Source organism: Drosophila yakuba, chromosome X (genome assembly GCF_016746365.2).
Source record: "Drosophila yakuba strain Tai18E2 chromosome X, Prin_Dyak_Tai18E2_2.1, whole genome shotgun sequence".
Taxonomy (NCBI): Eukaryota; Metazoa; Arthropoda; class Insecta; order Diptera; family Drosophilidae; genus Drosophila; species Drosophila yakuba.
Genome location: NC_052526.2, coordinates 6,544,836 through 6,557,280, shown reverse-complemented (window position 1 = coordinate 6,557,280; position 12,445 = coordinate 6,544,836). Strand labels below are relative to the sequence as shown.

The 12,445-nt window shown below is 49.8% G+C and overlaps 1 protein-coding gene across 1 annotated transcript; it reads left to right on the top strand.

Moving 5' to 3' along the window:
* Positions 1–454: 454 nt before the first annotated feature.
* LOC6524471 lies at positions 455–11,858 on the top strand. Its single transcript, XM_039377580.2, is given in 8 exon segments — positions 455–585; positions 2,552–6,272; positions 6,352–6,481; positions 7,000–7,233; positions 7,363–7,811; positions 7,873–8,042; positions 8,137–10,774; positions 10,776–11,858. Coding segments are annotated over 7 exon segments (7,212 nt in total). The 5' UTR covers positions 455–585; positions 2,552–2,732; the 3' UTR covers positions 10,827–11,858.
* The last annotated feature ends 587 nt before the right edge of the window (positions 11,859–12,445 follow it).

Below are 12,445 nucleotides of genomic sequence, written 5' to 3'. Positions count from 1 at the left end.
AAATTTTTTTTTACAATTTGCAACATTTGCGCGCAGGGAGAATATTTACTATTTTGATAATACATATGCAATGAAAGCATTGTTTTGCGCACAGGGTTCAATTTGGGTGCGATTTAATACTTTTTCAATCAAATTGGTCATATATATGTGATGAAAAACGTAGTGTTTCACAAGATGTGCCCATAAAAATCATTCATTCAAAAAGCATTCACACGTGAAAAGTGAAAAGGTGAATTAGTCAGGGCAGAAGCATACGAGTGGAACTCCTTATGCACTCATGATGGAGACGAGGGATACATCCTGGCGGCAGGATAGCCAGCCCTCCCCGCCGCCCACAAGCAGGGTTGCATGCAAGCCAAGCCAAATACAAAAGCAAACCGGGTGCGATAGTGCAGTATATCGGGCGGCGAAGAGTCGCGGCGAGTGGCGGCGAATTGAGGTTTTGCGCCGTCGGGCCGAGCGTCGCTCTTTTGCTCTCCATTTTGGCTCGTTATTTCGCTTCGCACCGTGTTTGCGTTCACAACTCTTGTTCGGGTTCTGCATTTTATTTTATTATTATTATTTTTTTTTGTTTGTTGCTATTCGGTGAGTACCTGCGGAAAGGCAAAGCAAGGCAAGGCGAGCAACCAAAGGAACAGAAAGGAAAAGAAAACGTAGAGACAGGCAATGCAAAGGGTTTTCCTCGCCCACTCGCTTGTTTGTGTTTTGTGTGCAAAGTGCCTGGTGAAAAGATGTACTCGCCGTACTGCCAAATGAGAAAAAGGCAGGCATTCGTTTATTAATGCTCGCGTTCGTATTTTTGCGAAAACCTAGTGAAAAAGAAATTTTCTGTGCTCGCTGCTGCCTGTCTGTGTCGGAGTGTGTGTGAGTGAGTGTGCGTGTGCGTGTGCCTGTGCGCTGCTCGTGTCTGTGTACGCTCGCTTTGGGTGTGCTTGTACGTCACTGCCACCCATTTTTGTGTGCTGTGTGCCCCACTGTTCTGGTTCTTCGTCCCGTTCCGTTCCGTCCCCTCCCGTCTCGTCTCGTGTCGCCTCGCTGTTACCTCCTAGCCGCCCCTTGCGGTTTTTGTTGCAACTCTGCGGAAGAGAGTAGAGTTTCCACGGATTTTCCCCTTTGGCTTGCGCGCACGTAGGATGATGGCAACTCTGCCAATTCTTTGGCAATTTTTCCGCCTAGTGAAAACTGTGCGGCCAGTTTCCGTTCGCTTCAGCTACTCCGCTTCTTCCGTACCGTCCATCTGAACGTCTGTCTGTCCGTGTTTACAATCGCGGCGTTTTTGCACACTGTGCCGTGCGTCTGTGTGAGTTCTACTTGGTGGTGTATCTGTGTGCATGTACACACATCGATACGACAGCGGAGTCTTCATTTTGTTATTTGCCATTCTCTTTCACTTCCTTTATTCGCCTGTTTTGTTGCTGTCGTCGCTGTGACAGTTATGCTAGTTGCTGGTGTGCGTGTCGTGTCCGTGTGAGTTTTCCGCTTTTCTTCGCCGGTGCGAACTGCAATCTGAAATCTTGCTCTCGCACTAAAATGGCGCATGTCAGAATCGAAATTAAAATCAAAAGCCAAAGCCACTGGGATCGTCAGGCTGAGAAGAAGAAGAAGAAGCGGAGAAAGAAGACGAAGAAGGAGCAGCAAGCGGCAGCAGCAGCAGAAGCAGGATACTTAACCAATTTGAGGATTATTCAACATCTCATCGACTCTTCAGCTTCTCTTCTCCGCTTTGCCCTGTTGCTGCTTCTTCCGACTCTGCTCCTCTCTTCTCTCCACTCCTCTCCTCTCCTATGCTCTCTTCTCTTTTCGCTTTCCTCGCATTCTCGCAGCTCCCAGCTGCTGCCAAAACTTGTTTTCAGCAGCGATAGAAAAGAGGGGTACCGAGCTGGACAGTGGCTGGCAAGGAGAAGAGGGGGGCTTTCTGGCAACCGCAAAAGCATGTTTAATGTTCTAGTCGCGTTTTACTGGACTCGGAATCGGAATCGAGTGAACGGATCGGTTTGGATCGCATCGGATCGGATCGGATTGTCCTGGGGATTGAATAAGCTGAAAGGGGCTAAGAGAGCGGCTTGCTTTCGGCCAGGTGAAAGCCAGGGCCATAAAACTCAGTTTACTGCTTAGATATTCGCTTAGTTTCGCCTCGGCTCAGATTAGACTGTTGTTATACCGAAGTTACCGCAGCAGTTAAAAGTCCTTTCAAAATATTTATCTAAGTGGGCATAACTATTTACTTCTTTATGACGTAGCCATCCAAATGCTCATCAAAGTTTCCAATGCTTATCAGTGTGATTTTCCAGACTGAATGAATGGGTTTTTCATTCACTTAGCAAGTTTAAATTTAGAAGATAACAAAAATATTTCATCTCTCAAAACGATTTTTAAGCATACAAAATATAGTTGTAGGATGCAAAATAAACTGTTTTTTTATCTAATGCTGAATTTAACCTACATCTGGGTTGAGTGGTTTTCGCTTTGCCAATTAGAATATTATTCCCACATGGCGGATTAGTAATACGACTAAGTAACTCTCATCTTTCCCCTCTTCGCGTCCTTGCAGGTAATTCTTCACATCACAGTCAACCAATGGGACCAAATCACTGCGACTCGAACTGGACACAATCAGCATCGGATCGCAGGGAGCAACAGGAGGTGGTGGAGCAGCAGCGCCAGAAGGCGTCGGGGGAGCGGCCATCATAGGAGCAGCAACGTCGGCTGCAGCTGCCCAGGGCCCCTCGAAAATGTCTAGCCGGAAGCTGCCAGGAGGCTCTGGAGGAGCTGACGAAGCCACAGCAGCAGCTGCCCCCCTGGACGATAATGCAAATGCCAGTGTGGTGATTCCGGCCAGCAGCGAGGAGCCAGCAATGGGCGTTGGCGAAGAGATGCCCATCATAAGCAAAACACGCACCTCAACGTCGTCAGTGGAGCCGGCTGAGGAGCCAACAGTTGCAGTAGAGCTGGATGGCGAAAAAGATCTGGAATCGACTCCAGTTTCCAAAACGCCAAGGTCCACACCTACGCCAACCCTTACGCCAGCTGTCACGCCCACCGCCAGCGATGGACTGGCGGCCAAGAGCGTGAGGGTTACCCGGCACTCGTCGCCACTGCTCCTGATCAGCTCGCCCACGACAAGTAGACGTGAGGTCGGCGACGGAGCGTTAGACACCGAGGAGCCAACGGGATCGGGTGGCCAAAGAAAGAGCTCCGTGGAGCGGTCTTTGGCGCCCGTTATACGCGGACGGAAGTCCATCAAGGATCTGAAAGAAGCCAAAGAAGTTAAATCCGAGGAGGCGCCTGCCGCAGCATCAGATTCAAGAGCTGCACGTGGAGCGACGCCTGGCCAGGTCAAGGAACAGCATGTCGGGGATGGCAACGAACTGGAATCCTTGCCAATCACAGACAAGAAAGACCACAAAGACACAAAAGACAAGGAGGATGAGCGGGAAACCGATCAGGATGCAGAGAAGGAAAAATCAGCTCAGACAGAAATAATTGCAGATACAGAAAAATCTGTAGAAAAAGAAAAGTTTACAGAGAAGGACAAAGCTGCCGATAAAGATGGTGGGAAAGAAAAAGAAAGTGATGCAAATAAGGATATAGATAAGGAGAAGGAAAAGGAAAAGGCCAAGGAAGCACTTCCGCCAGTGGTGCCAATAGCACCAGTGACACCCACTTGCAATCGTGTCACACGCAAATCGCATGCCCAGGAGCAGGCGATTAACACGCGGGTCACGCGCAATCGTCGCCAGTCTTCTACAGTTGGAGCCAATTCCTCCTCCGCTGCGCTCTTGGTAGCTGCTACCTCCTCAGTAACAGAGCAACCACCTCCATCTCGCGGTCGACGGAAGAAGCCAGTGGTGGTGGCTCCACCCTTGGAGCCTGCGGTAAAACGAAAGCGATCCCAAGATGCTGAAGCCGACCCAGACGTCAACAACAGCGCGAAGTACAGCAAGGTGGAAGTGCTAAAGTCTGAGGAAGCTGAGGCACCAGAGGAGGATTCCACTGCCGTGGCGATTAAACAGGAACCAGTTGATGGCAGTGAAGTCAGTTCTATTTCTCCTTCAGTCACGCCCACACCCACACCTACGCCAACGCCAGCTCCGATATCGGGCAGTCGTCGGGGTCGTGGTCGCCCGCAGAACAGGAACTCATCCTCGCCTGCAGCCACAACGCGGGCCACGCGGCTGAGCAAGGCGGGATCACCGGGTATCCTGACACCAGTTGCCCAGGAACCGGCGCCACCGAAACGGCGGCGAGTCGGCTCCAGCACACGGAAGACTGCCTCGGCCAGCTCGTTGGCACCCAGCTCGCAGGGCGGCGCCGGGGATGAGGACTCCAAGGACAGTATGGCCTCGTCCATGGACGACCTGCTGATGGCCGCTGCAGATATCAAGCAGGAAAAGCTGACGCCCGACTTCGACGATAGTTTGCTGCCAGAAAGCCTGCCCTCTACTTCTGGTGCGTCGAGTGCCAATGGCCATTCCTGCACCGAGCCGCTTACTGTGGACACGGAAATCAACGTTAAGCCCGCTGATTCTAAAGTAAAGTCAAAGGAGTCACTGGCGGCAACAGTCGAGGAATCTCCATCACTATCCGAAACGCCATCTGCAAAGGTGTCCGCAGAAACTGGGAAGGCTCCATCTCTTAGTCCAGAGATGATAAGCGAAGGCGTGAGTGTGGTCAGTGTTCGCAACTTTTACAAGAAGCCTGAGTTCCTGGAAAACAATCTGGGCATTGAAAAGGATCCGGAGCTGGGTGAAATCGTTCAGACGGTTAGTAGCAATGACACGGAAACAGATGTGGAGATGGTTGTAGACGGCGAATTAAATCAAGCGGTCTCTCCCAAGTCGCGAGATAAAAAGGAAGAGGAGCAGGATAAGAATCAGAAATTAGGACCAAAAGCGGGAAAGAAGGCTCCTGCTCAATTAGGACCTAAAGCTGAAGACATTTCTGAAATTCTTACCGAAGTTCCTGTTGAAAATTCCACTGAGACTGCAGCCGAAGTTATAGAAGAAGCAGAGGAAGACACTTGTTCAAATAGCTCAATCAAACCAGGTGAGCTTCGACTGGACGAGAGCAACGATGGACCTGAACTGCTTCTGGAAGATGCCCTCATAGTCAATGGTAATGAGACACCAGATCAATCGGAGGAAAAGGAGGACCAGGTGGGGTTCTTCCATTCAGGAGAATACGACGACTTTGAGCACGAGATTATGGTGGAGCTGGCGAAGAAGGGTGTGCTAGATGCCAGCGGCAATGCATTGAGTCAGCAAAAGGTAGAAATTGAGCATCCCGAGGATGTTACTCTACTCGAATCCAAAAACGACATGGAGGAAGCCCTAGATGACGCCGAGGAATCGGTTGAGCGTAAGCCTGTTAAGGACCCGTCCGCCGAGGACGAAATAGCGGCCATGGAGGTGGAGGAATCCTATATTGACATTAAGCAGCAGACGAATCAACTGTTAGTTGAACACTTGGCAGAAGAGACCACGGAAGCGGACTGCGGTCCCGAGGATAACAAGGAGAACTTGTCCACGTCTGCTTCCAGCACCGCTGCCGATGGTCTGGATATTCAGTTGGCCATCAAGGAGGATGATGACGGGGAGAAACCGCTAGCAGTTATCGCTGACGAACAGAAGCCTGAGCTGCTGTTGACCAAGGACATGGGAGTGGATGAGAAACCAAACGGCAAGCAGGAATCGATCTGCGATGAGCATGTTCAGCTAGTGGTGGGACAGGAGGATCAGGAAAATCATATGCAAAACCTTCGTCAAGAACAGGAGATTCACTTGCAAAACCTTGGCCTACTCACGCACCAGGCCGCTGAACAGAGGCGCAAGTGTTTGCTTGAGGCACAGGCCCGCCAGGCGCAAATGCAGCTCCAGCAACATCACCATCACCAGCACAAGCGACAAGGAGCGCGCGGAGGAGGTAGTGCCACTCATGTGGAATCCAGCGGTACTCTTAAGACAGTCATCAAGTTGAACAGGAGCAGCAATGGAGGAGTGGGCGGTAGTGGCGGCCTGCCAACTGGTACAGTTATCCATGGTGGCAGCGGCTCCTCCTCCGCATCCTCCACGTCCTCCTCTTCGGTGGGCAGTGCCACACGTAAATCAAGCGGTACTTTGGGCTCAGGAGCGGGAGCAGGTGCTGGCGTTCGCCGGCAATCGCTTAAGATGACATTCCAGAAGGGTCGGGCTCGTGGTCACGGTGCTGCGGATCGATCCGCCGATCAGTATGGCGTCCACGCCGAGGACTCCTACTACACAATTCAGAACGAGGTAAGGCAGTGAGCTACGGTTCTCCGGTTGTCCTAAACAGATTACTAACGTTTGTTATTTTCCCATCTTTTTGTTTCAGAACGAAGGTGCGAAAAAGTTTGTTGTAACTACTGGTAATTCCGGCCGCAAGACTAATAACCGTTTCAGCTCGACTAACAACCACCACTCAACGGTAGCCTTGCACGGTAGCAACTCTACGATCCAGTACCGTGCGTATAGATCAGATCATTCATTCGATATCGTGTGCTCCAATTAGCCTATCTGGCTGTTTTCCCATTAGAAAATCAAACCGAACAATTGGAGCCGAGTTGTAATTGTCTCTATAAATGCCCTCAACTCTCCAGAGGGTGCACGGTTTTCCAGACATTGCAACTCACTGCTATACGTTTATTTCTTTAAAACTTTTGTTTTATCACAAACTTAACAACTTTTAATGTCTTATAAATGTGCAGAATGCATTGCCACGTTTACTGGACTTTAAGTCGCTTTTTGGGAAATAAGGTTCGGTTTGATATTCCCCTCACTTTTCGTACACATTCATTTCAATTTCTACGTCCGGGAGTTATCACCTTCTTCATTTTCTGTACCTGTAAATATGGCAACGTCACTTTCATTCTCATAATTCCCAAACCCAACGAACAGAAACAGACATAAACGCACTGACGGAAAAAAATGCTGGCTTTATGATCGAAAGTATATTGCCCTAACGAGCCGTATTCTCCTGTAGATTCGTCGCACTCTGAAAGTCAGGGACAGGCGGACCACGGCTTCTACCAGATGGTCAAAAAGGACGAAAAGGAGAAGATCCTTATTCCGGAAAAGGCCTCCTCGTTTAAGTTTCATCCAGGGAGGCTGTGCGAGGACCAGTGCTACTACTGCAGCGGAAAGTTTGGACTCTATGACACACCCTGCCATGTTGGACAAATAAAGTCCGTGGAGCGCCAGCAGAAGATCTTAGCCAGTGAGTACACTGCCAGAAAGATCAACTACTTGAGTAGTATAGATTTTCTGCAATTAGCTCAACCTCTTGATCTTGCTGATATTTTCCTCTACCTCCTCTGATGTTCGCTAGTTTCCTTATCAATTGCAGACGAGGAGAAGCTGACTGTGGATAACTGCTTGTGCGACGCATGTTTTCGACACGTGGATCGTCGGGCAAATGCGCCATCCTACAAGAAACGTCTTTCCGCTCCAGGTCATTTGGAAATGGGGGCTGCGGCGGCATCTGCTCTAGAGAAGCACTTTGCTGGCGACGGCGGCGTCATTCCAGAAGGGGGTGGCGAAGCTGGTTCCACGGCAGCCGTGGCCGTGCAGCAACGTTCCTGTGCCGTTAAGGACTGCGTCGAGGCGGCAGGACACTCGCTGCGACGCAAGTGCATCCGCAAGAGCGTGAAGAAGTTTCAGCTCAGCCTGGAGATTCCCGCGGGCTCGTCGATCGTGTGGCTGTGTGAGGCGCATTACAACACGGTTATTCAATTTTCTGGCTGCGTTCTATGCAAGCGTAGATTGGGCAAGAACCATATGTACAATATAACAACGGTGTGTTTACTAATAGTATTCCTAATTTGATTAATGTTAATAATGGTTTAACATTTTTCAGCAGGACACAGATCGACTGGAAAAGGCGCTGTCCGAGATGGGCATCCCAGTTCAGCTTGGCATGGGTACTGCAGTCTGCAAGCTGTGTCGCTATTTTGCCAACCTCTTGATGAAGCCACCGGACAGCACCAAGTCCCAAAAGGCGGAATTCGTGAAGAACTACAGAAAGAGGTGGGTTTGAGTCACATTGTCAGCGCATGGTGTTATAACAATTATTAAACTTTTACTTATGAATCTTATTTTCACTTTTTGTTTTACCCAAAAGGCTCCTCAAGGTGCATAATCTGCAGGATGGCAGTCATGAAGTGTCCGAAGCGGATGAAGAAGAGGCACCTAACGCAACGGAGGCGGAGAGGGCAACCGCAGACGGACACGAAGATGCCGAGATGCCCATGGTAGCGGACTATGATGGACCTACCGATTCCAATTCAAGTAGTTCTTCGACAGCAGCCCTGGACAGCAGCAAACAAATGTCTAAGCTGCAGGCCATCCTGCAGCAAAACGTGGGAGTGGATGCGACAGGAGCAGCGGGAACAGGAGCTGTTGCAGCAAGTCCCGTAGGAAGCGGATCTGGAGCAGATATCTCAAACGTATTGCGCGGGAATCCGAACATTTCCATGCGAGAACTTTTCCACGGCGAAGAGGAGCTGGGTGTGCAGTTCAAGGTTCCGTTCGGATGCAGCAGCAGCCAGCGCACGCCGGAGGGTTGGACACGGGTGCAGACGTTCCTACAATACGATGAGCCGACGCGCCGCCTCTGGGAGGAGTTGCAAAAGCCGTACGGCAACCAAAGCTCCTTTCTGCGCCACTTAATACTACTGGAGAAGTACTACCGAAACGGAGATCTCGTCCTGGCACCGCACGCCTCCTCCAATGCCACGGTTTACACGGAGACCGTCCGCCAGCGGCTAAATTCTTTTGATCACGGTCACTGCGGTGGATTGAGCAGCACAGGCAGCCCTTCTTTTTCGGGATCCGGCAAGCGCGGTGGCGTTCCTCAACCTACGGGTGCCAGTGTGCTGGCCACCGCTCTTACAACACCCTTGACAAGCCATTCATCCTCCTCTGCATCCATTTCATCCGATCAACATGCGTCGGTTGATCCTGTCATTCCGCTGGTAGAGCTCAATGATGACGATGAAGGCGAAGATGGGGCAGGCGGAGCAGTCGAAAGGGAGTCGACAAACAGGCAGGAGGAAACAATCTTGGAAAGCCTCAGCACAGCCTCGGTGGACAAGCTGACCAAGCAGCTCAGCTCGAATGCGGTGACGATTATCGCCCGGCCCAAAGACAAATCGCAGCTCTCCTGCAACAGTGGATCCTCCACGTCCATTTCCAGCTCCTCGTCCGCCATTTCCTCGCCGGAGGAAGTGGCCGTCACTAAGCTCACGGCAGTAGCACCAGTCCAGTCAAAGGATGCACCGCCACTGGCGCCTGCAAGTAGCGGTGTTAGCAACAGTCGCAGCATCCTCAAAACCAATCTCCTGGGCATGAACAAGGCCGTGGAAATTGTGCCGTTAACGACTGCCTCCCACGCTTCCACCTCCACATCCACTGCTGCATCTAAAAACTTCCTTACATCCATCGCCTCACTGGCTAACAAGCCAACTGGATGCCATATACCTGAGAAACAGCAAAAGATTCTGGACGTGGCCAATAAGCTGCTCGGCAGCCAGGGCGAACCGGTACCAACCGCCTTGCTTGGCCTGCAGTCAAAGCTAAAGCCTCCAATGCATCAGCAGCAGGCCGGGGGATCAGGAGCGGGAACTAGTGGCCCTCAGAAGCCTAATGTGGCGCAATTGCTTAGCTCTCCACCAGAGCTAATCAGCTTGCATAGACGGCGGACGAGCGGAGCAGCAGCGGCGGCCAGCAGCTTACTCGGCAATCTTCCGGGCAAGAGGCTTCAACTTCCACGAACTGGAGCAGGGCCTTCAGCAGGAGCGGGAACTGGAACGGGCGCTGGAACAGCAGGAAGCCGCAGTGCGGGTGGACCACCACCGCCCAATGTGGTCATACTGCCGGACACCTTAACCGCACAGGAGCGACACGAGAGCAAGAGCTGGAAGCCAACGCTGATACCGCTGGAGGATCAGCACAAGGTGCCGAACAAGTCACATGCTCTTTATCAGACCGCCGACGGTCGTAGGTTGCCCGCCCTGGTGCAAGTGCAGTCTGGTGGCAAGCCATACCTCATCTCTATCTTCGACTACAACCGCATGTGCATCTTGCGAAGGGAGAAGCTGCTGCGGGACCAGATGCTCAAAAGTAACGCCAAGCAAAAGCCGCAGAACCAGCAACAGCAGCAGGCCCAAACGCACCAGCAGCAGCAGAACTCCGCCGCATCGGCGGCTGCCTTCTCCAATATGGTGAAGTTGGCCCAACAACACACGGCGCGTCAGCAGCTCCAGCAGCTGCAACAGAAGCAACAGCAGCAGCAGCAACAAATGCCCACTTTACAGCCAGGTGGAGCAGCTGGTACGGGTGTGCGACTTGCCCGACTGACGCAGAAACCGATGCCACCACTGACTAATCCGCAGATAGGCAGTCAGGCGCCCAACTTTCAGCCGCTGCTGTCCAGTACGCTGGACAACAGCAATAGCTCCTGGCTGTGGAAAAACTTTCCTGATCCCAATCAGTATCTGCTAAATGGAAATGGAGGGGGTGCCGGGAGCTCCTCCAGCAAGTTGCCACATCTCACGGCCAAACCAGCCACGGCAACCAGTAGTGGCGGAGCGGCCAACAAGTCAGCAGGAAGCCTATTTACCCTCAAGCAGCAGCAGCAGCAGCAGCACCAGCAGAAACTCATCGACAATGCCATCATGTCAAAGATACCCAAAAGTTTGACCGTAATACCGCAGCAGATGGGTGGAAATGCCGGCAACGATATGGGGGGCAGCAGCTCCTCCGGCAAGGACTGATGACGGCGGAGGAGGGCGCAATGGTCATCAGCCGTAGCGTCGGTGGGCACCCGGCGAAGTAGTAGGATCAACAAGCAGGCGCCGAGCAGTCTAAGCGGCGAGCTTCACAACAAGAGGTGACCAGCGGCGGCTCCATGGATATCACAAACTCCACAATTCCATGGCTGCAGTAGAATAAGTGATAAACTAAAAAACAGTGGACGGACAGACGAGAAAGAAACAGATGAGAAACCAAGATAATTCTAAGATTACATAACGTTGATTGTGTATAAACGAGATACGGTTACGAATACGATTACACTATAAGTACGCACTAGTTAGGCACTCTAGCCGATACGACAGATGCATGATGGAACAGATAAAGTTGCCGATGCGAATGCGATTTAGGATACGGATATGGATAGTTAGGGATACCAATGCACCTTACTCTAAACTATGCTACTCTATAACTGTAGACTTAAACTATATTTTTTTAATTAGATTTACGGGCATATAAACTTGCGATTCGTGTATTATAGATACCAAAATTGCTACAGCTAAACGGTTTATAGATTTATAAGCGACTCCGGAACACACACACTCACACACACACACACACACATCAACTGCTACACCAAAACACTTACTCACTTACACTCTCACACACAAACTACTTTAAGAGAGAATGCAGCACAAAAGAAATTGTGGCCAAGATCATAAACGAACCTTAGGCTGCTGCTGAACTGAAAAGGGAAGCCAGGATCCCGGAGCCCCAGTTTTTGCATGAGTCCCAATCATCCCAGGAGCTTTTTCACCCCACACACACCACACACACACTCTATGCACACGTAGCATATAGCAATCCAATCCTGCGCATTAAACGTTTTGTTTGATGCAGACCCCTAATTTATAAACATTTTGTATTTCCATTTATGCATCCAATCCACCACAAGTTACTCCTCCAGCCCAACCTCACTCACAAACAGATCAAGATAATTATATGAACCTAACGTTAACTCCTAAACTGTAAATATTTTAATGGAATGAACAGATAAATACAAGAACTACAAAATACAAACTAAAACGCTAATTCAACCCTGCAAATCTTAATTAAAAGCTTAAGAAAACGCGATTGTGAGCCACAAGCAATCAAATTGATCGATGTTCTCGGTGCCTCTGGTGGCCTAAGTTCCATTCCAAGGAATTCTAAAATCGTAGCTGCCTAAAGCAAAGCAAGATCGTTGGTAGTAAAGTGAAATTAATTTGCTTATTTTTAATGACAAATTGAAAAGCTTTCTCGACAAATATACCAATAAAACATATACTTAACACCCAGCATAGACATATGCATATACATATATATATATATATATATATATATCTACAAATATGGATTTATATACACACTATATACTATATAGATATTTTAGAGAGGACGAGAGATACAATTGTAAATTAGTTTGTTAAGCATAGATATATTTATACACATATGAGAATTCAATTGTTGTTGTTAAACATTGAAAATGTATTTATAAATCAGGAGTTGATTGATACCATGCAAACCAAACAAGAAACCTGAACGGAAACGAACTTTGGCAAGCCGAAGTTTATATACCCTTGCAGATATTTCAAAATGAGCTTTCGAATTTCAATCGGTCATAAGCAAGTATACATATA